The sequence below is a fragment of the Berghia stephanieae genome, chromosome 5 (assembly GCF_034508935.2).
Source record: "Berghia stephanieae isolate SIO BIC M18660-M18661 chromosome 5, UCSD_Bste_1.3, whole genome shotgun sequence".
Lineage (NCBI taxonomy): Eukaryota > Metazoa > Mollusca > Gastropoda > Nudibranchia > Aeolidiidae > Berghia > Berghia stephanieae.
In genome coordinates, this window is record NC_088364.1 from 40,432,401 (window position 1) to 40,458,367 (window position 25,967).

The following is a 25,967-nucleotide window of genomic DNA, read 5'->3' on the forward strand; positions in this document are numbered from 1 at the left end:
TGCGATCGGCTGCTTTTGCGATGGCTGTATTCCAGGACAGGCCTGCTTCCTTTAATACTTTCTCCATGGTCCTTCGCCTGGTTTCTTTGGGTCTTCCCCGCTTTCTCTTCCCATCTGCCGTCCAGTACAAGGCTGTCTTGGGAAGTGACCCTTTTTCCATTCTGGCCACATGACCCAGCCAACGCCATCATCTTCTTTTAATTTGACTTTCAATGCTAGTGCAGTCAGCTTTCTTTAAATAGAACCACTGTTTTTATTTTTGTAGGCCAAAATAAACGTGGAAAGGAAAACAGATATAGGTCCACTCATCTCTCACAGAATGGGTAAAGTAAAACAATGTCCATTACAGGATGAAGACAGAAAGCCACAGAGAAATCGATAAATAATCTCTCTCTATATATATATATAAATATATATACCCATCTTTATGGTTTTATGACCGAATAACAATGCTTAGCTATTCTGACCTTGCATCGCATTGTGACACTGAGCCTTTATTCATATTATGCACAAATATTTGACTTCAATTCTCTTAAACTTAAATCATAAAAGGCAACCAAATATCTTTATCTAGCCCATTTCAGTGAAATAATGAGTCCATGACTTGAGGCATATCAAAGACTAAGGCAAAGGAAATGAATTAGAGAAAAAAAAAGGGAAAAAAGACCCCCCCCCCCCCCCCCCCCCCCCCACACACACACACTACAAACAAAATAAACAAGAAGTCTTTATAAAAAATCATTTATTGATATTATAATCGATGTTTTCAAAATATTTGGTACACATACATAACACTGTTTGAAATGAAAGATACAGTCAGTGTAGAAGTTGTGATCTCCAAGTTTTACAGCATTGACACTTTCAGTTTCCGGTCTTGTAATATGAAGTAATTTCTATTCGAATTATCCGTGTGTTTTTGTTTTTTAAAAATTATCATTATTATTTAATTGTCAAATGATGAAATATTATTTGAAGTCTCATTTCACGAAAATAAAGCTTTAGAAATCCTATTAACAACACTTTAGCATAAGTAATAAAATAAAAACCCAGATGAAAAAAAGACGCCCTCAAGATATAAGTTCCACATAAGTACATAATGTTAAAATAACATCAGAAATTTGTTAAAAATCAACAAAACTACAAAAATTAAAATGTAAATAAATAAATAAAATTGACGAGTTTGAAACAAATATTGTAAAATCAATTCAATATTTCTGTGATAGTAACATGATCATCTATATATATATATATAATAAATAGAGATCCATACTTTTCTGGAATAGATACAAACCCTCTATGAAGGTATTCTTTAAGAATATGTAATGAGACAAAGATGCAGCTTTTTATGTGCTTTAGCAAGAATGGAAAGAAGGAAAGTCACCACACAAAAATGACAATATTCTGGTCAAAAACAGCTAGCTGAAACACAGACACTCCAAATCTTTTATCCGAAAATCTCTAAATCCGAAACTTCTTCCTTCCGCATGAAACCTAGCAAGCTATATAACTATAAAAATCAGTCTTTCTTGTTCGCAAAGTACTTTCTGCGAAATTTTCTGCTCTTTCGGATCGGTGGATTTGGATTGTGTGAGTCAAATGAGGCAAACTTGATTCAAAATTATACCTACAACTGGTTTGACATAAAATATTTGGTGAATTTCAATCAATTTTCAAGAGCTCAAAGGTTATAAGTCCGTGAAAGTATCACACTTAACTTTGAGTTGAGCATCTGAGAATAAGATTTTAAGTATGAGGCATATATGAAAAATAATGTAGTAATTGGACAATGACCAAAGCTAAATTTGATTCTTCCAGAATTTTTACTTCTGGGTATGTAAACAGGTGACCTTATCCAAAAAAAGAAAAAGAATTTTTAAAAAACAACAAAACAACAACAACAGAAACCCAACTGCTAAAAACAAAAAGAAAAAAAATACTCAAGTAAAAACAAACCAATATCATAGTATAGGGAAAGGGGCGGGTCAAAACAACACAAATCTTCAATGAGATTTCAAATATGAGCTACGTTATTCTGAGATACTACATAAATTATTAATAATATCATAAAATAAAGCTTTCTTGTTGAACATCACAATTTCTATCTCTAGGGGTGGTGTGTTAAATAACTTACACAGCAAACTGTGATATCAGTCATTATATAATAAATACATACATTATAAGATAATATAAGGTGTCTATTTTTACATTATCCCTCTTCTATTTGTCTTGTCGACAAAGAATTGAGGGTGAAAGTGAAAGTAAAAATGTTTATGTATCACGAATTATTTTAAGATTGTGGTTAAGTGGATGATTCATTCTTTAAAAACAAGCTGCATAGGAATAGGAAACAGGCTGGTGTGGAAACAAATGCTTTACAAGAACAACATGAAGATGAAGATTCAATGAATGATGAGTAACACTGGGAATAACTGGCACTTACTATATAACACAAATGAATAAAAAGAGACAAATTACACTAGGAAGAGTAGGGCAGACATTTAAAAAAATTAATGGTTTGAAAAGAAAAAAAATTTAAATCACCATTTCAGCAAAGGAAAAAAATATGAAATAAAAGGGCATATACGTTAGTTGGAATATGATAAAATGTTCCTTCAGAAGAATTTAGAAACTTTGATGTAAAAATATAACACATTCTGGGCATAATTGGAATTCTATTATTATTGTCAAATGTCTAACCAACTCATCCATAGATAAAATATGAAAGCTTAGTTCAATTTCAGACTAAACCTCTGAATTACAATAAATTCCCACCTATGATGACAAAATAGAGATAAAATGAAGACTTGAGACTGAACAGTAAAGTAGTGATGTTCTATGCTGAACTGTCTTCACGAGGAAAGGTCCATGGCTGCCTCGTACAACTGGCCCAATTCCATCAGATGCATCTGTTTATTTCCTGTGGCAGCTGCTGCAGATGGGAATCTGCCAGCATATCTGAAATACATTTAAATTTAAATGACTTAGACCTGTAAATGAGCTCTATAAAAATTGACTGAAACTCTTCGACAAACTGAAGTCAATTTTTTTTTTTTTTAAATAAGGGCATCATTGGTGAGGAGAGTGATAAATACAATACATTAATACATAGTGGGTGTCATTACTTACTGGAAGTATGACTGCCATTGATTTGATGTAGAAGGAATGCTAAATAAGCATGTCATTCATATAAGTAAAGATGACTTCATCAATGTCATATTCCTGCCTCTGGAATTTTTCTGACATAGAAAAATAATCACCATTATCATCTTAACTTCTCGCCATGACCAATTGAATTTATTCCTCACTTCTTTATTGATGCTCGACAAGTCTGAATTGCTATCCATGAACAGCTCAGGCATTGTGATAACATTAATTAAAATAATGTAGCAATGAGCAAACTTGATTTTCAATCAGTTAATGACAGAAAAAAAAACTGAAATAAATATGACTTCTGGCCAATACACTGAATCATTAAGTAGGAGAAGTGAATTATCATCATATGAAGAAACTCCGGCAGGCGTAGCGGAAAAATCCAAAGAATCTAAATGAATGGTAAATCGGCACAGTAAACAGCAAGCTCGCTTGAGCAAAACAAGGGCAGAAAACGTCCTAATTTGCGCAGGAATTAATTAGGCTACTTAACACTGTTCCTTATAATTAGGTACCCAATCAGTGAAGAAACAGTCTACCAGTTTGTTTACAACGTGAGGCAATCGAAATGTGCTTGTAGCAATCTATCCTAACTTTCGATTTGAAGGTGTCTACATAACGCACTTCCGGCTTTCGCATTTTACTTTTTCATTCTTTTACGACACCCCCCCCCCCCCCCCCAATGTAAATGTGGTCAATTTTGGCTTAGATGAAACAAATTTATCGCTTGGCGGCTCAGTTAAAATTGGCTACCGTTGGGATCTTGACAGGTTTGGAAAGTGAAGTAATAATTTAACGAAGGCTGTGTGAAAATACACTGGGATGTGTTCAGACACGCCAATTCTAAAAAGCGTCGCTTAGCCTTGGCAATATATCCATGGTTAATATAAACGGCCCCGTTGAGCTATGCGTAGCGCTGTGGAACACTCCTAATTACTTTACGGTCATTCGACTACGATTTGTGAATTCTTTCTTTCTTTCCTTTTTTTAAATATTTGAATTTGACAAATTGACTGAGAATTTACAGGTCTAATGCCTCTTCTTCTTCTACCTCATATAAACTAACTGACTCAGTCAGACAGAGCATGACTGTCCATGTTGCAAATGAATATGAGGTTGTGCCAAACGTTCGTTTTCTTAAAATTCGTCACAAAAATACTGCAAAACTACTTTATTTTGGAAAATTATGGAAGTTATTCCTTTTCATCAGTTTCTTAAGAAAAATTTAAACAAAATCTGGCAATCAAAAAAAAAAAAAAAAAGAAGAGCAGAAATAGTTTCCACAGTTTAAAAAGCTGTAACGTTAATGGTAGATTGACAATTTTAGGTATATTTTTCATGATTAAACGAAGAGAAATTGATGAAAACAAATTCTTCCCATTAAAATATGACAATGTGCCTTGAGGCAGCTTTATATAAATGTAAATTACTTACTCAATTCTACTGTCTTTTCTGTCAAGTTTCCTAAAGACAGTCTGCATACGGGGTTCCACGTATGACCAAGCACCAGCATTTTTGTGCTCCTCTTGTGTCCAACACACTTTGGCTTTGGGGTATTTCTCTAACTCAGCCTTCACCAAATCAAATGGGAATGGTGTGATCTGAGGGAATGTTACAAGTACAAATACGGTAATCTTAGGATTATAAAACAGTGATAACTAGATAAATTATAATTTTTAATGATGACAACAATACTATCTACTACTAATAATAATATTTTAAAAAACAACAAAAATAATAACATAGCTGCCAATTTTTCAAAATTAAAATAAGAAACGCCCATTTGGCCCGGGATGAGGGGACGACGTGTCCCCCCCCCCCCCCCCTATTGAATTGTAACATATAAAAGTGAGCCTTTTTAATTACTACTACTACTAACACTAACACATTTAAGATAACACAGGCTAGTCCAAATGTTGCTAAATTATCGGGTTAGGTTCCAGCTCATTTGAATCGTTATGAAATGACACATTCCACAATGAGATCAAAATTTCAGAACAGACAAAATAAAGAAAGAATCCAACTGTCTTAACTTTGATAAGGACTAATATACAAGCACAATTGTAAAATGAAATAACTTAGGATGTTTAGAAATGCATAACTGCCAACCTGGTACATCACTTGAGAGGGGGTTTTCAGATAAAAATAAGGGAGATTGGCTAAAAAGTAGGCGATTGCATATATTTTCTTTCATGCAACATAATGATCTTTAAGTAGTATGTAATAGTAGTTGTAGTAAATTGAACCTCTAAATAGTGGAGAATTCCTACCTCTTTGCTTTGACAAAATAAAAAGACCTAAACATGGAGTATACTTATTTCAATTGAACCTAAACCGTTATAAAAGCTTGCTTGAAAAAAAAAAAAATTAGAATCAGATCAACATTTTTTTAAAGGATTGAATTTATATTCCATAAATTAATAAAGGGAAATAATCATTGTATGTTTAATCTATATAAGCAATTGATTTTCTGATTGAATACCTTTCAATCAAGATTTAATTTTATTGTTAATTAACACAATATTTGTAACAAATAGTGAAAGTATCAATACTATCTGAGAACATTAAAAGTATATTCGAGGCCAACATGCATATTTTATGCAAATCTCCAATACATTATGAAAGGTTTTAGTGAAAACTGGCGTCATATAATCAACTAGATTATTTTTTATTGTTGAAAATAATTTATGGTAGAGAGGTATAATTCAAATTATAGAGCTAGTTTACATGGGAATGAAGAATATTATGCTGTGTTGATTTAAACCCTGCTCATCATCTCTCACTGGTTTGTTTTGTTTGTTTTGTTTTTAAGGGTTTTACGGCGCTTGCAACACATTTAGGTTATATCAGCGCCAGTAAAAAGGAAGAAAATGGGATAGTAAAAAGTTATAGAATTACAATAAAAGCACCCAAGAAAAAGTAAGACATAGGGGAACTGGGAACAAATAGGGATCAGATGTAGATTCCAAGAGCAGACCACCAATGCACTTAGTTTGAGATCACCTAAAAGTCTCATCCAGACACAAGCACAGGTCCCATCTAAGAGGAATACACTCAAATGTTTACCAATCATTTAATATAATATGTAAACTCAACATAATACAATGCATAACAGAGAGATGATTTACAAGGAAAAAAATATCATCTCCCAAAACTATAACTATACATTCGACTGTTTCCCTCCCAGCCAAGGAGCTCCGGCAAGGATCAGGACAAAACTAAGTAATCTCATTCCAAGACAATGACAGGAAACAATTGGGAAACGGGTATGGGGGGATAGAAGACACAGCATGTACCTCCCTGCCCACTATGGGAGGTCAGGATCCCCACCCAGTTCTCTCACTGGACACTAATAATAATAACAATAATAGTATAGTAGTAGTAATAATAATAATAGTAATTCATTAAGCTCACATGCCTTGTTTACCACAACTCAGCCAAAAATTACATAATACAGATTTTGAACTAAAAATATGGACTCAGGAAGCCAAATACGGAACAAATCCGTTTTTTAAGGAACGGTTGGCAGCTATGTAATAACAATATCCTAGTTTGGACCATGACGATAATACTGATAAGGATATATTTTGGAAATGTAAATGACAATAATAATAAAACAACTACTACAGTCCACTCTGGATAATCCCAGCTCGGTTAATTGCAACTTCCGGTTAATCGCAACATTTCCCAAGAAACAGAATTAATTCTATATAAAAATCACTGGTTAATTGCAACAAACTTCAGTTAATCGCAACAAATTTTCGACCTCAAAAAATGGTAAATTCAAGAAATCAATCAGGTAAAATTTCATGATTAAATTTCATCATTGGTGAAATCATGACAGGTTGAAGAATCGAGAGTGGGTGGGGTTTAATGCTACAGTAGTGTGTCACCACTCTATTAGAAACAAAAGAGGGCCGGCTTTGCAGTATGGGTTTGTGCAGTCATATGTGACCCTGTGATAAATTTCCATTGCCTCATTCTAGAAGACCAATTTGCTTCCATTTTTGGAAACTATTGAGCAACATGTTTATAAACAGCAAGAAAACAGATGACCCTTGATGCCTTCTTAGAGAAATGAGTGATGTCAAACACAAAAGAAAATTATGGACTTAACAACCATAAAAAGAAGGAAAAAAAGCAAAACACACAACACACTAAAGAAAAAAGAAACAACCTCCACATGTTTAATGAGGCCATGCATGGTCCCAAGCCTGTGTAAACTCAGACTCAGAGGGAAAATGTTGCAATAGTGGACAGGAATCTCAACTTTGGTTAATCGCAACCTTTTCGCTGATCCCAAGGGGTTGCGATTATCCGGCGTGGACTGTACTACTATTGCTGCTACTAAAATCATTATAATAATATTAATAATTATAAAAACAACAATAATAATAATTAAAAAAAAAAATAATGATGATGATGATAATAATAATAATACTGTCTATAATCATGATGATGGTGATCACAACATCATAATAATATCATCAGCAACATCATCACAATAACAATCTGCAACACCAACATGTAGACTACCTGTTCAATTCTGCTGATGGCAATGTCATTCGTCAGATGCTGGGTTTCTCTCTCTTTTATGAGTTCATAGTAGATCTTGCCAGAACAGAAAATGACCTTTTTCACAGCACTTGGGTTTTCTGAGGCTGGGCTCTTATCAGGGATAAGGCGTTGAAACTGGGTACCCTCCTTCATGTCATCAAAGCTAGAACGAGCTTCTGGCAGTCGCAGAAGAGACTTGGGCGTGCAGATAATAAGCTGTGGAGTTGGAGGCAGAGAAGGGGATGGATACATAATCTTCCTTAGTATACTTTTATTTACTTTTGGAAGAATTTATTTTATATTTTGTAATTAAAAATTCTTGATAGATAATACCTTCAGAAATAGTTTACAAAGGAGTAGAAAGAAAACAATATAAACTGTTGCTTGAGATTACTTACTGGTATTTGAAGGGACACATTTTGTTATATTTACTTTTGTCCAGAAAAATAAGCAAAAGAAACGATTTTTCATTAGGCTATGAGAATATCTATTTATTAAATTTAAAAAAGAAGGCTAAAAATGTTTATAAACTGTTGTTAATGTTCTTTCGTTTTTAAAAATTAGAGTTAGGAAATCTAAGGAAAGCAAATAAATCTTACTGGTTTTCTGAAGGAGAGGGCAATCTGGCGCCTCATAGCATGGAAAAAGTTAGCAGGTGTTGTCAGATTGCACACAAACCAGTTGGTCTCATGAAGCTGCTGGATCTCAAACTTAGGCGTCTCCGGCTTGGAAAGAAAAAAGCAAATTTGGGTAAAGGCAAATTAAGATTTTATCGATTAGTTATTGTCAGGTCAAAATCAGTGAAAATATACACCTCTCAAACAGCATAAGAAAATGAAATAAGTTATTTTGAAATGGAGAACTTTTCCAGTCAGAGCTGAAGATCTTAAAAGTATGTGTCAGTGTGTCAAGTCAGATATCACTGAAAAGCACTACCTAGACAAAAGATACTCATTTACTAGGACTGACTGAAATGTCTTGCCTCTTCTTCAAGATTTTCTAATTTAAGCAATATTGAGTTATAAGCAAATTCACTACTCTTTGATGTAAAACTAATCACTGGCATGCATGTTATTTCCGCAATAAGACCAACTGAATCTGTCCCTCTCTCTACTGCAGTCATTCATATAAACATATTCCACCCCCCCCCCCCCCCCCCTCAAAACAACAACAAAAAAACAGCGTATATCTTGATAGTTTAGGTGTGACAATTAATAAATGTACCGTTATTTCGAATTTGTGTATTAATAGGTTAAATTACGAATTTCAATATAATGCAAAAAACAAAAATGCCAAAATTCCAACCCAATTTGTCCATGCTTAACAGCTTAAAAAAACGGCAAGTTTTACAAATTTGGCATTAAAACACCATATTGGCAAACCTGGTACCCTGCTTCATAGTTTCCAGTTTTAAAGTGACATAGTAAATTTCAGGGTTTGAAGAAAATTGCTTAAAAAATTTATATGGCCATTGAAAAGTTGGTGACCCTAATCGAAAAAAAAAAAAAAATATTGATGTCCTGCATTAGGCTAAAAATGTTTACAAACTGGCCAATTTTCAAAGCAGAAAGCGGTCTGGTTTTCACTGAAGAAGTCGCAGCACACAGACACACAGATTTCGTCTTTCTTATTAATATAGATAATATTTCAACAGAACTCACCTTAACATGCAGCATGCATACTCCTGCTTTGCCTGGCACTGTTTCATACATAACTTTTCAGATTTTTACTCTATTTTACTGTCAAGATTGATTGATATATGGAGACTAAAAACTAATGACATTATTATGAGTTGAGTGAAGCAGATTAAACACAATTCTGAATCATGTCAGTGATCATCCACAAAACAGATTAAAGGCTCCAAATATCACTATGGTTTATTGTCCAAAAGGTATTGCAGCAACTTGAATATATTCCAGAAATTGCCTATCTGACATTCTTTTTTCTTGGTTTTACGGCGCTTGTGACACGTTTAGGTCATTTCAGTGGCAGTAAAATGAAAGAAAATGGGATAGTAAAAAGGTTCAAGATTTAGAATTTGAAGCTTACGAGGAAATGAAAAACAAAAAGGAATTGTTCAAATAGGGAATAGAAGTAGATTCCAAGAGCACACCATCAGTGTACTTAGTTTGATCACCTAAAAGCACAGGTCCCCACTGAGAGGAATACACTCAAATGCTTATAAATCACGATATTCATATTCAAAACAAACAAAAAATTAACAGTACACAACAGAGAGATTGTTTACAAGGATAAAAAAAATCATCTCTCCAAACTATATACCTTGACTGTTTCCCTAACAGCCATGGATTCCAGCCAGGACCAGGATAAAACCAAGTAATCTCATTCCAAGACAAAGACAAAAAGCAAGTTGGAAAACAGATACAGGGTATAGAAGACACAGTAAGTGCCTCCTTGCCCACTATGCTATCTGACTTTCTCTAAGCTCAAAGAATCTATAAATAAATGTGCATCTGCATTTATTTTAAACCTTGCCTATCCAACATTCATGTTTCTCTAAGTTCAGAGACATTTAAAGGGTCATCAATAAAATGACTTGAGAGAAATTAAGACTGAAATGAGAAAGAAGTCTAAAGGAAAAACAAAATAATTTTTGGTCCACGATTCATTGACTTGCTAATGGCGAATATGTCACATAAGGTGGCAATTATGTGGAAACTAGAGGTGTCATGTTAATAAAGCTAACATCACAAGATTTTGTTTGACAACGCTTGTGTTGTGAATAATTTTCAAATTATGACCATGATGGCAGGACTATTTCAGTCGTCTCAAATAAGAAAGAAAAAGAATGAATGTAAGAAGACAATACTTGAGATTACTGAATGAAACACAGCCTTGTGCATGAGTCAAGCTAATATTTTGAAAAAAAAAAAAAAAAGAGCCTATACTTACAGGGAAGTGGTCAGCGTCATCATTACTCAACTGTAAAAACCTCTCCAGACGAGCACTTGAGTGCTCAGGTCCCTGGAAAATTAAAAGAGGAAGATGGTCACCAGGAGAGTGATGAAAAAGAAAAAGAAAAAAGAGAAATCTTTCTCACATCCTTAAAGTGTTTTTCTGAATGTGATGATGATGATGATGTGATGGTGGTGGTGGTAGTAATAATGAATCAACCATGATGCAGATAGGAATTGTTTGTTTGCTTTTAAGGGTTTTACGGCGCTTACAACACATTTAGGTCATATCAGCGCCAGTAAAAATGAAGAAAATTGGATAGTAAAAACATTCTAGATGTACAATTATAAGGACTTGAGGAAAAAGTAATACAAAGAGGAATGGTTCAAATAGGGAACAGATGTAGATTCCAAGAGCACATTATAAGTGTACTTAGTTTGAGATCTCCTAAAAGTCTCTCCCAGACACCAGTACAAGGTCCCACTAAGAGGAATACACTCAAATGTTTACAACTCATATGCTAAAAATATAACACTACATGACAGAGAGATGATTTACAAGGAAAAAAGTATCATCTCCCAAAACTATAACTATACAATCGACTGTTTCCCTCCAAGCCAAGAACTCAGGCGAGGGTCCGGACCAAACAAAGTAATCGCATTCCAAGACAAAACAGAAAGCAAATTGGAAAACAGATATAAGGGGATAGAAGACACAGTAAGTGCCACCCTGCCCACTATGGTAGGCCAGGAGCCCCAGTGATGCAGATAGTAAGAACAGATGTTAAGAAATAAAAGTGTAGCAATGATGGAAAACCAGAAAAATGTGTGGGGAGAAAAAAGATTGAGATAAAAAAAGTAGGTCCGACTAGGGCAGTATAATAAGCTTGAGACTTTACTTTTTGAGACACTGACTCAGGTTTCAGTGTAAGAATCCTAGTGTACTATTTGCTTTTGCAACTTGTTCCTCAACATGGTTGTCCCATTTCAAGCAGTTATTTATGTGGACTCTTGAGGTCACTACTAACTCACTGACGTGTCTTGTTCATTAGGATGTCGTTAAAGTGAATCAGCTTCCTGTTGTTTGTAATGTTTATCATATTACATTTAATAGGATGGAACATACAAGCATGTCAAGGTTGTCCTAGAAGCATCTGGTGCAATTTTCACTAGTTCTCTAAAAAGTACTGTCCTTAGCAAAATGTTTAAAGCTGGCAGGGAAGGTAGGAGAACTGGGAACAGAGAAATAAACTAATTTAAAGGCAATTTTTGTTCACCATCTATCTATTTGGGTGATGTTGAAAAATAAGTAAACATACTTGAGATTGAAAGTTTGCTTTTACATTGTGAATACTTGTGCTAGAATTTAAAAAAAAAACAAAAATAACCTCCGAAAGCATTGATGTAAAAATCTTAATTTCTATGAAGTGACCTAACTTAACATTTGAGACAATCAAACTAAAGTTTGTCAAGTGAGTTGCACACAATTTTCCCATATTGCCACAAATGGCAATGAAGATTATGTTTGTAGATAACAATACCCACCATGCCTTCAAATCCATGGGGCAATAGCAGTACAAGACCTGACTGCCGTACCCATTTGGCCTGGCCAGAGCAAATGAATTGGTCAATGACGCACTGTGCTGTGTTGGCAAAATCTCCGAATTGAGCTTCCCAGATGATCAGGGAGTTAGGATTGGTGATGGAGTAGCCTAATTCAAACCCTGAGGAAATATAGACATATTATAAATAGTCCACTCCAGATAATCGCAACTTTCGTTTAATCGCAACATTTCCCCGAGAAACAGAATTACAGTAGAATTACTTTAAACTGAAATTTTGGGGACCTTCTAAACCATTTCGGTTTAAAGGCATTTTGGTTTAAAGCAAGTTCCCGTTTTGCAATGTTTTTCAAGGGTAGTAACTGTTTAGTTTAAGGAATTTGCTCATTTAATCATATCATAGGTTTCCCGTTAAATGGAGTTGTTGAATAAATGCCGTCTTCGTAACCATTAAACTTTTTTTTTTTTTGGTGTCTTTAAAAAATATTTTTGGGGGTTTTCGTTTTCAATTCAAAATTATTGAAAGAGTTGAGTTCGGGATGCCGTGTATTTTACATATCTCTGTCTTGATCAACTTTTTTTTCATCGACTTCACATAGTATTTTGATTTTAAACTCCAACGTGTAAGCACAGTGCTTTCTTTTAGACATCTTTTAGTAAAATGCTAAGCTAAAATAAGATCGAAAGTTCTTGTGCGATAATTGATAATGAATGACGCGCAGCTACTCAGAGGTGAAGTGAAATGGAAATGAAAAGGTGTGTCAATGCTAAGCTGTCTACTGCACACCCTCTTTTGTTGAGAAGCCATTAGGTTCAAAGGCCTAGTTACATAGAACCTCACCTCACCCCCCCCCCCCCCTTCACACACACACATTTAAACAAAGTGGAAATGAAGTGGCATGTCAATGGTAAGTTGTCTACCACCCCCCCCCCCTCCCTCCTTATTCTCGTGTTGAAAATTTGTCAGTTCCAAAGCATCAACACACGAGCGAGAACATCTCGCTTGCGTGATTTTACACCCCAACTCCCCCTCTTTCCTCATTTTTCGCCTGCCAGTCACCCGCTGTCTTCCTTTTCCAGTCTGTGCGATTGTGGTGTTGGCTAAACCCAAGTGCAGTGATTGAAGTTTTTGCCTACCCCCCACCCCCACCCCACACATCACCCTCATCTTATACTTACGCTCTTTGTTTAATATCGCCGGGCATTATTACGTGTGGCCACCTTCCCGAATTTTTGAAGAAAAATAGAGAGAGAAAAAGGGAAGGTGCTCTCAAGTTGTTTCGGTTTAAAGAAAGTCCTGCTTAGAAGTATTTCGGTTCATCGTAAGAATTAGTACAAAGATAATGAAGAAACTAGTACAATTTATTAAATTCTTTGCGGTTTAAGGTATTTTTCGGTTTAGCTTCTTTCGGTTTAAAGTAATTTTACTGTACTTCTATATAAAAGTCACTGGTTAATTGCAACAAACTTCGGTTAATCGTAACAAATTTTCGCCCTTTAAAAGTGGCAAATTCAAGAAATCAAGCAAACAAAATATGATTAAATTTTATCATGGATGAAATTATGACAGGTTGAAGAATCGAGAGTGAGCGTGATTTAATGCTACAGTAGTGTGTCTCCACTCTATTAAGACAAAAGAGGGTGAGACTTTGTATGGGTTTGTAATGTCATCTGGGGCCATTAAATAGGAGGGAGTGGGCTGGGCATGGTCTTGACAAGAGGTAGACAATGACAGTTGTAAAGAGAGACTGGGCGATATTTTTTGTTTTGGGATTGAGAACTGTGCACTGTGACCAACGAGTTTGGTGAGAGCTTACTGCTTCTCATCGCAACTGATCGCTTTGACTCTCACCAATGTTGAGAAATTTAATGAATCCAATCTGAATAAGATGTTGACTTGCATCAAAGCTGCTTTTGTTTGACGAAATCTATACAGGGCTGCCATGCAGTTTTTGTTTTTATTTCAATCAAATTGCTCAATTTGTGGTGGACTAAGAACAATGTTTACAACAACTGGATGGAGTTTACAATATTTGTGTAAAATGTAATAGTGGACAGGAAACTCAACTTTGGTTAATCGCAACATTTTTGCTGATCCCAAGGTGTTGGAGTGGACTGTACTATCATAATTATTCAAAATGTGCCTTGGGCAAACAAACTTCCTTTCTTTGAAATTTTTGGTGTCTCTTTACAATTTTGACGTTTTACTTTCAAAAGTAAAAATGACATTCTGTGGCCAAAATGAGATTTCTTCAAAAAACGACAGTTTAATCATTTATCTTTCATTTCCCAAAAGCATTCTTTTGTATGTTGTGTCTTTATATTTTAAAATATTTTAAAATGGATAAGTAGAGAGAGATATTGCTTCAAAAATCTGCGTAACATTTGACCAAAACTGCATTTTTTCCGAACATATTCAAGTGATTTAGCATTAAAAGTTTGGCATGTTTGTATCATTATTTTTGGCGTTATTTCTCCTACACTGTGTCCTGTTGTGCACATAAATACACGGCTACATACCTTAGAGAGAACTAATTTTCACATCTTTTTTATGTTGATTACATTAATTTATGTTGTTTTAAGTTTCAATCTGACTTTCTCAAAATGATGTTTTTGTACCCAGCTACTTTTAACTAACCATATCCCCAAAAACTAGTGAAGGTATTAACAAACGTTAAAGACCATTATGATCAGGGATGATTGTAGATTGACAAATAAAATAAACTTAAATTCCATGGGGGCGACATTTGGTTTGTTTTCGTAAATAGTGCAGGTATTGGAAAAGTCGAAAATTCTTCTATTACTCATGGATGCACTTTTCAAAATACAGTATTAATACAGTAACTAACCTTAAACAAAATAAGTAAATTCAGTTCTTAAAACAACAAAACTCCAAAGGATTTTTATTCTCTATCAAATTACCTCAACTTAAAGGAGATAATTCTATATAATCAAACAACTGGAAAACAAAAACTAAAAAATAAGCTTATACCAGTCTAGTGTCAAGTGTCAACCCATACACAACTCATGCATAACTTTGCTCATTACAAAGCTAAATTTGCTCTTAGACCATCGTAGACTTCATTTTATTCTTGCAAAATCTTACAAAATTAATGTGTCTGGATATTCCAAGGGATGACTGATATACCAGACATAAACACCAGTACAACAAATACAAACAGCTTAAAAATTTTATATTAAGTAGCAATGTAGCAATAATTTGCAACTACATTTAGAACCATTTTTGTTTCTTTGTAATTTGGTGGGAACTTGAAAAATTGGATGAGCAATAATGGAGCAATATGGGGAAATATTCCTCAACGGGAAAAAAGGGGGAAAAAAATAATTAATACAATTGAAAATTTGATGCAAATTTATGAGGTCTGTGAGTGTAGTAAACTCTCCATGACCATTCAGTAAATGTATAACCGTGGTGTAGTAAGTGGATATAACACATTTGGCTTGCTTTGTTCTATCTAGGTATGTTGAGGTAAGGGTTTAGGCACATTCTGCTTTACCATTTTAGGATCTTGACTCATTCCTTTGATGTATACTTGAAATGCAGGTTTCTATCCAAGTACCTCTTGATGTTAATGTTAAACTAACCAACTTACAGTAAACTTTACAAAAGATATAGTGGTCTTAATCTTTTTTAAAAAGCTGTAGTTCAGTTGTGGTAAACTTTAGTTTTTATATCTTTACATACCTAAAACTCCATATTCAGAAAGAGAACTGTTACACACAGTATATGTAGCCTGATCAGGATACAGATTGTTGAGGGGAATAATTGCCTTCTTGTCAATGTCTTGGTGGTGTAAAACGTGGTGACGGTGGCTATGGATGGAAAATTCATGATGAGAGTCACCAAGTAAAAACACTCATACGTTTAACTATTACAATTACTTTCTAATTTGTCCTCAAACATTATTTTGTTACTGAAACATGGTTAAAACCAGAATAAGAAAATAGCAAGATCTTTCCACCCGAATCTCGCTGTATTTGGCTATAGTTTATTTCAGAAAGACAGACAACACGAGTATGATTGGAGTTATGATAGCTGTAAACAATGATTTCAACTCTCACCAACTAGATGTTCAAACAAACAGAGTCAACACATATTCATAATTTCCAAAAACAATGTTTAAAAAAAGAAAGAGAAATAATCTATTCTTTAAAAAAATAGGGTTGGAGATCAACATTGTTCCATTAAGCCAAGGTTAAATTTGTTATCATTGAGCACAGAATTACTGGCAAATCTAAAAATTAAAAAATAAATTTTTTACAAACATTTTGTAATTTCAGGCTAATTCTATTGTCCATTGATTCAAAAGGTTTTTTAGAATATCTGCTAGGATGCAATTATAAGTCCATCCTTAAGTTGATCTCGGCCTTGGAAATTGCAACCCATCAACGATGTCACTAGACCAGCGACATCTATAGGTGTCTCTGCACTTGACAAACAAAGAGTTAAGGGAGGTAACTCCCTTATTAAAAATTTAAAAAAAAATGTAACGTTTTGAACTATTAAAAATACAGTGATTTAGAATTCTAATTATTTAAAAAATATCAATCTTTATCAAAATATATTTCATTTGTTAATTTAATAGCATTCTTTAAATCATTTACTGATATTCACAATTTTGACAGTCTTCGTACATTATTATCTTAAGAAACAGTGTGTCTGGGTTATTAAAAAAAAAAGGGCCATCCCCTCACTCGATCATTATAGTCGGTTATTTGACACTGCAAATCACCATCTGGTGGTCTACCATATCGCCTGCATGCACCTACACACTTTATGCCTAGCCGATTTTTTGGCTCAAAAGATTCGTCTCGATATACGAGAATTTCCACAATATGGTAGCATAAGTAAATTAGATGAGTGCCTGTTTGTAACAGCTTATATTTCCCCGCAAATATTGCGGGTTCTCCACTAGTAACATTTTCTTTTAATACCTGAAAGTTCCTCTTTCCACATCCTGGCCACTTAAGCGTACATGAATTCCCTCCTTTAGAAGAGATCCAAAAGCCAAGGCTTCTCCCAGGGCCCAGTCAGCAGTTCTTTTATTGACCATATCACCACGTGACTTCAGCACTCTCTTCAGACCTGAACCCAGAATAATGGAGTGTATGAAACATTGAGTGTGACCAGAAAAAAAACCTATTGTTTCAATTTTTTTTTTAAGGTACTCGATTGATTTTTCATCATCACAAGTGCTCAGAATCTGCCTGGCAAAAGACCCAACAAACAAATTGGACTGGTCAATAAGGCATTCTTCTGATGGTGAAAAGACTGACATATCTTTGAAAGACATGTTCTTTTTCTTTCAGTCTTCAATAAAGCAAGCCAGAAATGTTCCTTTTTATTTTCTCTGTTCTGACGATAGCATGTGAACCATGGTGCCTTTTTTTTTTCTGAAATCGTCAGACAGAAAGTATGGATTTCTGTAAAAGTATGGATGATTGGAAGCACTGTTAAATAAAGTGAGGAATGCCACCTTCTAATTCTAACCAAAATGTGTGCCTAACAAACAATAAACTGGTTGCAGGAGCTTTTCTGAATTAATTAGGAATAAAAAGCAGCCATACACATTGTATTGAATGGAGAGGATTGCATTATTTAAAATGTCTTTTTAGAAAATAACAAAACTGTATTTAAATCAAACATGAAATATGGACATGTGTATTTTGTTATCAAGCACTTTTATTTTTCACTTTATTTCTTCTTCCTTTTCTTTTGATGGTTTATTTATTTCTTTTTTTTTTTTTTTTCTTTCTTCACACTATTAGAAAAGTCAGTCTCTCCCTTAAAGATAGATTCTAATCTGTTAATATGTAAAATGATGGTCAAGATTTTTTTTTAATTGGGGGGGAGGGATGGGGTGGGGGGGGGGAGGTATGTAATACTCCTAATACATAAATTATAACATTAACTGGAATACATTTTATTGTAAAACATCTAACAGAACTGGACAAGGTGTCCTGAATTATAATATACTAGACTTTAAATGTAAATCTCTAAATGGATCTGCCGCAACCATTAATCAAAACAAATCTGTATAAGTTTGTTTTTTTTAATCCGAAATTTAAAAAGGTCAAATAAACGTCAAAAAAAAAAAGGAAGAGCATAAGATGTCAAACAGTTCTATATATAAAAAGATTTGAAAAGTAAGATAAAGGGCACTGCTTCAAATAGGGAACAGAAAGAGATTCCAAGAGCATACTTTCAGTGTTTGAGATCACCTAAAAGTTTCATCCAGACAAAAGCATAGGATCCCACTGAGTGGAATTCACTCAAATGATTACAAAAATATGTTAAACAAAAACTTTAACACTACACAATGGAGAGATGATTAACAAGTAAAACCAAAAAAAATCAACACCCAACACTGATGCTAAACATTTGACTGTTTCCCCCTCAGTCAAGGTCTCGTTTCCGACCAGGGGTAGGACAAAACCAAGTAATCTGGTTCCAAGAGAAAAGATAGAAAGCAACCTGGAAAAGGAAATAAAGGGTGCGGGGAGGGTAGAAAAAACAGCAACAGTGCAACCTCTGGATAACGACACCCCTGGATAACGACAACACCTGGATAGCAACATTGACCTCAGGTTTCGATTTTTTTGCTATATGATATTAGTAGCGACATCGTTATAACAATAATCGGCTGTTGAAACCAATTCTTGATATCCGAACATTGTCATCTCGTACTCTTAACCAATAAAAACGCTCCCCCAGCAGCACCAGTTCATATGGAACCACAACAAAAGAAGATTCCCAGTGGATGGGACTCTCGAGGGTCTGTTAACCTTCCCGGTTAGCTACCTGTCTGAGGTCAGTGGAGATTAACTGATATCAGGCAATGCTGTGTCCAATTGGGGCAATTATGGATATTTATGGTCTTCTAATATGTTGGAATAGCGGGAAAAACAATAAGTCTTTTTCACTTTATTATTTTCATTTGAAAAATCAGTTGTTTTTCTAAACATCAGTCCAGTATTGCAAGATGTGTATCTACTAATTTCAAGGGCTTGTAAATTTTGATGCACTTAAATAAAAATCTCGGCATTCAAACTCATCAGCAGTATTACATGGATTTTAATTAAAATCAAAACTAGACGTGGACATTTGTGTTCTTATGCGGTATTATCATATTGGCGCTTGATTTATTCTTAGTTTTGTTAAATCATTTGAGCATTGTTTACGATCAAAACAATGATCTCTGTAAACAGGTGAAATACATTCTAATGCTATTGGGACGTGTCTTCTCTCAGGCACAGGTCCGTACATCGCACTTTTATGTATTCATGGGTCTCACCAAGCCCCCTTTTTCTGCCAACTTGAAAATCCCTGGATAATGACATAATTTTCCAGTCCCAGGCAATGTCATTATCTAGGGGTTGCACTGTAGGTCAAAAGACCTACAAAAGACCAGTGGTGAAGTGCAGGTCGATTTGGTACCATATACATTCCTGAATGAAACAATAATTTTAGCAATTTTCCCCGACAAAATAGCTGAATCTGAAGGTGAAAAAAATCTGCTCAGACTCTGTAGTAACTATTCTATCTTTAAATGTAAAGAAAGGATAGAATCCATTACCTCCATGGACTTTGAAGTCCTCAGGTGGAGTGCTGAAAACAGTGCCGATGTGCTTCAATGTCTCCTCGTCTACTCCAGTCATGGGCAAGTTCATTGGGTCACGTCCCTCAAAAAATCCACTCCAGGGTGAGTCTAGCCAGTCAATGTTGCTTACAGCTGTCTCTTTCTTGGCCTGAGAATATGCCTCCTCACAGATTCTGTCATACTTTGAAATCTCCTCCTAAAAATACAAATTTTAAAAGAAATTAATTGAAAAATGGTCCAAATACAAGTTTTTTAAAAAGAGAGCAATAGCAGTAGTGTTTGATAATAGAGCAAAAAGAGGAAGCAAAGAAATATTTTTTTAAAGAACATGAAAAACACTGAGCTTTAGGATAGTTATAGTTATATATCATCTCTGCAAAATTAAAAAGATATTTCAGATTTTATTATTTTCTTTGACAAATACAGATAGTCTTGCAATATAATTTATCTTAAAAAATTAAAATAAAAAACAATATGAGTTATAAAATAAGCATCAACTAATCTCTAACAGTGGCATCCCTCCATTATCTAGATATGGAATATTGAACATTGCTGTTGGCATCTTTCTGAATTTTGTTTGTTTTTCAAATACAACATTGAGCCATTGTCCCTTACCGCCACTTTGGCCATACCAACACCTATGCGAGTTGAGTAAAAAAAAAACCAACAATTTCTCAAATTACATGTTAATTCTGACGTGAGCTTTAGTCCATGCACAATCCCCTTTGCTTTGTCTCCATCTCCATCAGTGCACAGACGAAAAAAGCTTTTGTTTTCTAAGATCTGACAACTTTTTTAAAACAAAGCTAAGTGAAATATACTTTTCCTTATCGCTAGCCGGATTATCCCCTGACTAATCAAATAAGCCCAGAAGGTGAGCACTTTTTAGGGAAACAAAGTCATGACGGTTTATTAGCATTAGGTAGCAGTCTAAAAAGTGTATAATAGTAGTGGTTGTTTACATATTGGAACACACGAGGCGGTTTGACAAGGGATGTCAGTAAGGGGCAAACCATCAGTCGCTTTTGCCTCATACCGACCCCCTCATGAGAAGCATATAAAAGTTAAAAGATAATGAACTTGACGTCTATAGATAGATTTTTTCCCCCCTAGCTATCTGGATCCAGTTACGTACATCAATTTGTTTAATCTAACCCTTTGAGTGCGGATTGCCTTACTTACACTTTTCACCAAGAGTTTAGAAACTGTGATGTGACTTGAGTGTTGAAGCTGTACCATAGTTACTGTCACAAGTGGAAAATATCAATATGGCATTTTACCGGCCAACGACAACCACCATGTGTTAACTGGGTTGATACATAATTACTCCCCTAGCAACGGATGCAAATTTCACATCTAATTGAGAGCAAACCCTAATCTACCTTTCTCGTTCAAACTCTGCCAATACCGGACAATGTAAAATTAAGTGTGAACATCTGGAAGACACGTCTCCCACCACCCTATCTTCAAAACAAAGGCCCATATGGGAATGAACAGGACGCACTAGCATTATAAAACTTGCACCTTACAACAAGGCATGCTCTTCCACAGTGATATTCATTAATAACCAGATTTCAACCCCTTACTAGTACGGAAGAGCTGTCCAACTGCACCATTGCTTCAAGCGCTACCCCTACAACCAAGAGGGGTGAGAATGACTGGTCACAAAAAAGGAGGAAATTTTTCATTGTGAAGATCATGACCCATCCATGCGACCATAACCTATAAATTTGAATTTCACTCAAATTTACTGAGATGCGATCCAAAATTTGTCTTGCAGCAATTTCTAACACGACTCGGTGGAATTTCAAAAGTTGAAAGTGTAATTACAACATTTGGTGGTTGTAGTAGGGATGATGATGGTGGTTGTAGTAATAGCAGTGGTAGGGATGATGTGGTAGTGATTGTAGTAGTAGTATGGATGATTGTGTGGTGGTGTTTGTAGTAGCTGTGGTAGGAATGATGATGTGGTGGTAGTTGTAGTAGTAGTGGTGGTAGGGATGATGTTGTGGTGGTTGTAGTAGTAGTGGTGGTAGGGATGATGGTTTGGTGGTGGTTGTAGTAGTGGTGGTGGTAGGGATGACGGTTGTAGTAGTAGTAGTGGTAGGGATAATGATGAGGTGGTGGTTGTAGTAGTGGTAGTAGGGTTGATGATGTGGTGGTGGTTGTAGTAGTAGAGGTGGTAGGGATGATGTGGTGCTATTTGTAGTAGTAGTGGTGGTAGGGATGATGATGTGGTGGTGATTGTAATAGTAGTGGTGGTAGAGATGTTGATGTAGTGGTTTTGGTGAGTGTTTTTTTATTCAGTGATGATAATAGCAATTGTCAAAAAGGAGGAACATTTCTCGGTCTACCGATCAAACACAAGCAAAGAAACCTAGTAGTTAGTCAGCTTATAAATACAACCCAAGAATCTCTCAAATTTAAAGCCATAGTCAAAAGGTAAAAAGAAAAAAGATTAAACTAAGCCAACCACCATTGCTTTGTTCTAATATATTATCTCTATATATCAGATGATTTAATGTGGTTGCGAAAGAAAGAAAGAAAGAGAGAGAGAGAGAGAGAGAGAGAGAGAGAGAGAGAGAGAGAGAGAGAGAGAGAGAGAGAGAGAGGGGGGGGGGGGAGGAGGAGAGACTTCTTTACCAGAATAACTTATGTATTGACCTTTTGAATTCTATATCCAAAAAAAAAAAAAGAAGAAGAAGAAGAAGAAAAGAGAAATAGATAGAAAGGCAAAGGGAAAAAAAAGAGAGAGAGAGAGAGAGAGAGAGAGAGAGAGAGAGAGAGAGAGAGAGAGAGAGAGAGAGAGAGAGGAGAAGAGAGAGAGAGAGAGAGAGAGAGAGAGAGAGAGAGATTTAAAAGGCAATAGGTACCTACAATAGGGGAAAAAAAACCCAGACCCATTTGTCCCTCCCCTTCCCCTTCAACCAACTAACTAATCAAAGAACACTACTGGTCTTCTGTGTCAATTGTGACATCTGGTGCCATACTGTCTGGCCCAACGTCATAAAAACGGGACCGTCACTAAATTTCACGAGACTGAGCACAGGTGTCAAAATATGACATAAGACATAATGGTGATTTTGTGGTTTTGAGGAAAATGTTTGACACGGCAAATTTGAAAAAGGAGGAAATGTGATGGGATGGGCGGAGATAAACTACCATTTAGGCGGAAATCCGCCTTTAGGCGGAAGATTCTCAGCCCTGAACCAAGACCTGAGAGACGGCCAGTTAGGTTAAGGACCTCGGCTGCCACAAGACAAGACCAACAACAATAATAAAATATTGTGGTTTTCCTTTGTTAGTGCCCCATGATGAATAATAAACATTAAAGGAACATGTAAATACATACCATATGATTTAAAGCAGAATAAATCTGACTTAATTTTATTGTCGATTATAAGTGGAACTGGAACTTGTTTTATTCATTACTTATTGTATTTTGTATTGTGAAGGTTATATCCTTAGACAGCTATAGAAGCCATTAGTCATTGCTGTTTAATATTTCCAAGTAATATGTAATGGGGAAATCATAGGATTTGCAGACCTCTAAATAATTTAATTCTAATTAATAGGGCGATTCTGTGAGTGCAGGAGCTGACAACCTATGTAAAACGCTCGTGAGGTGTGGAGAATTATATCATAAATTTTCTTAAATAAAAAATACCACATTACAGTTACTCGTTGGCAAAAGCTACACATCTCTCTATATCGGTCCAATGTTAATTTGAAATTTTGTTCAGTCAGAATCCACTGCCATACTCAAAGGATTAATAAATAAATAAAATAAATAAATAATTCCCTTTATTCTTCACATAGGGGAAATTGTCTTTAGGGTCTATTCCAAGGAATCAGCTGTAGTGCAGCACCACAAACTGAGCCAGGGGGAGGTAACTCGGGTATTCAAACACAGTACCTTTCGGGTTCGAATCAAATACTGCAACGCTGAGCCCTGCTGCCCCATTAAAAAAAAATACTTTGTAAACAAGGTATCCTCCAGCTACTTTCAATAATTTGCCAGCACCAAACAACTGGTCTGGGAAGGCATAAAGGATCCAGGCACCGAAGTATATCTCTTGAAAAACCTTCAGTGCCTTCCACGAAAAGAAGGCCAGAAGACAAGAAAAAGGCAGAAAGGGCAAAATGAGGGAGAAAAAGGAAGCAGCAGCAAAAGCAGAGAAAGAGACAAAGAGAGGCAAAAAGTAAAGCTAGGAAAGAAGAGAAAGTAAGAACCAAGGCAGGAGAGAAGCTGAAAAGGACAAGACTTGATGAGGAAGCAACAGATTCAGAAGATTCTGAAAAATTCAGTACATGGATGAAAGTTTGGGGGATGAAACTGTATGTTTTAAGTATAAGTAGGACAAAGGTTGTCAGGACGGATGGATCGGATGTGTCTTGTAAGCAAGATGGTTTCACAAGTGGTGTTCGGGAAAACAGAAGGAGAGGGTTAAATGTATGAGTGATGAAGAGGTGAATGAGTTTCAGTTTCTCTGTGATGTTTGTTCTATGTCAAATTGAATTATGAAAGTATCTTCCCCCACCCCTCTTTTTTCCTGCTTCTGTCTTTTTTTTTTTGTAGAAAACTCATTTTTTAATAAACTTACAATTTCAATTAATGTTGAGCCTTGACTTTTTTATTAGCATTCCACCCTCTAGTTGTTTTTATTTTTGTTCACACTCTAATCACAAGTGCATAACATCTTGTTTTTGATTCTTCCATCAATTAAAAAATGGGCACAAAAAGTAATAGTCAGTTAGGGGATGGTCAATTAATTTAGTTGAAAGGATGTTGGTATAAGCTACAAGTATTTCGACCGTCGGTAGCACCACATTATGCACTCAAAGGAAGGTATTGGAAATTGATGTCAATTCAATATAAGACACTTTTAGATTGAGCAAGCTGGCAAACTAGTGTTTCATGAGCTTCATCTAGTACAAACGATGTCATTATTTTTCAACATTCGTTTTATTTTCGGGGTAGGAGAGCATTTGTTGTGTTGACATCCATCATAATACTTATGGTGACAGTAAGGGACAGAGTGACTCTACTTATTTATCATAGTGTCGTATTCTTGCTTGATCCTCAAAAATTCATTTATGTTTCTAAAAGTTAATGGAGCCAAATCTGACATTTACAATTACAACAGAGTGTAAGCAATAAATAAAGTAAAAATAAAAAATAACAAACAACTTTCAGGTTTTCTTTAGAATATAAATGACTTTTCCAAATTTTAATATACTGCAAATTTAACTGGTTACTTTATTAAATTTTATAAATGAAGATCCACAATATCGTTTGGGAAAAATAAGTGAAGGAGAATATTATGAACCATATAAAACTACCTCATACTCATCCTGGCTCACTATGCTATTCTTGATCAGATGCTCAGCATATTTGGCAAGCACTGTGGGTTGCTTGGCAATTTTTTTATACATAAGTGGTTGCGTGAACATGGGCTCATCAATTTCATTGTGACCAAAACGACGATAACAGACCTGAGGAAAAAAACAATATCCGATAATTCATGAGGATTTTAACTCAAGTAACATGCTGGTCCATGACTCAGGATAGAAGGGAGTTGAAACTAGTAATAGAATACTACAAATATTAAACTTGAATTTGATTGGTTAATACTTTAGCCTGACCCTTCACCTCGTATGTGGAAAGCCTCTGACCTTTTAAGCAACAAAGAAGAGCTAGAACTTAACCCCCCCCCCCCCCCCTCTTCCCCTATCCATGTGCTGACAAGGGATTTGAGTGAAGAGAGCTGATTTTAGTCAAAGAGAGTTTTAACTACATGTGTGTAGTATGTACAACTTTCTTTCATTACATGTGTGTATAATCTAAAACACACACAAGTAACAGTAGAGGATAATTAACTGTTATAGCCTTTTATTCAACTTTTCGTAATTGACTGTCTGATGCAAGGTGACTGAAGTCTTGTTTGCCTAGGCTTTCACAGAGATGATCGGCAATCTCATTGATTTTTAAAAATGTTTTTGAATCACAACTTATTTTTTTTTTTTGTACAAAGAAAATCAATTTTTGTGACCACTAATGCGTGAACTGTTCCATTTCTCTGGCGAGTTGCCATTGCCTTATTGATTTCCAGTTGGCACATCGGCATTACTTGAGTTAAAGCACTTACACTAATTCTCAT

General features: G+C 35.3%; 1 protein-coding gene across 3 annotated transcripts in view; it reads right to left on the minus strand.

The window, feature by feature from the left end:
• Window positions 1-727: 727 nt before the first annotated feature.
• LOC144972909 (2-oxoglutarate dehydrogenase complex component E1-like) overlaps window positions 728-25,967 on the minus strand; it is a 72,333-nt gene continuing 47,093 nt past the window's right edge. For all 3 annotated transcript variants that reach the window (XM_078914709.1, XM_078914710.1, XM_078914712.1), the window contains 10 exons: window positions 25,150-25,302; window positions 19,783-20,002; window positions 17,141-17,291; window positions 15,891-16,018; window positions 12,168-12,346; window positions 10,621-10,692; window positions 8,307-8,432; window positions 7,687-7,923; window positions 4,585-4,751; window positions 728-2,955 (listed from right to left, as the gene is read on the minus strand). In XM_078914709.1, coding sequence (XP_078770835.1) covers window positions 2,850-2,955; window positions 4,585-4,751; window positions 7,687-7,923; window positions 8,307-8,432; window positions 10,621-10,692; window positions 12,168-12,346; window positions 15,891-16,018; window positions 17,141-17,291; window positions 19,783-20,002; window positions 25,150-25,302 — 1,539 coding nt within the window. In that variant the 3' untranslated portion in view covers window positions 728-2,849. The remainder of the gene's footprint in view (window positions 2,956-4,584; window positions 4,752-7,686; window positions 7,924-8,306; window positions 8,433-10,620; window positions 10,693-12,167; window positions 12,347-15,890; window positions 16,019-17,140; window positions 17,292-19,782; window positions 20,003-25,149; window positions 25,303-25,967) is intronic.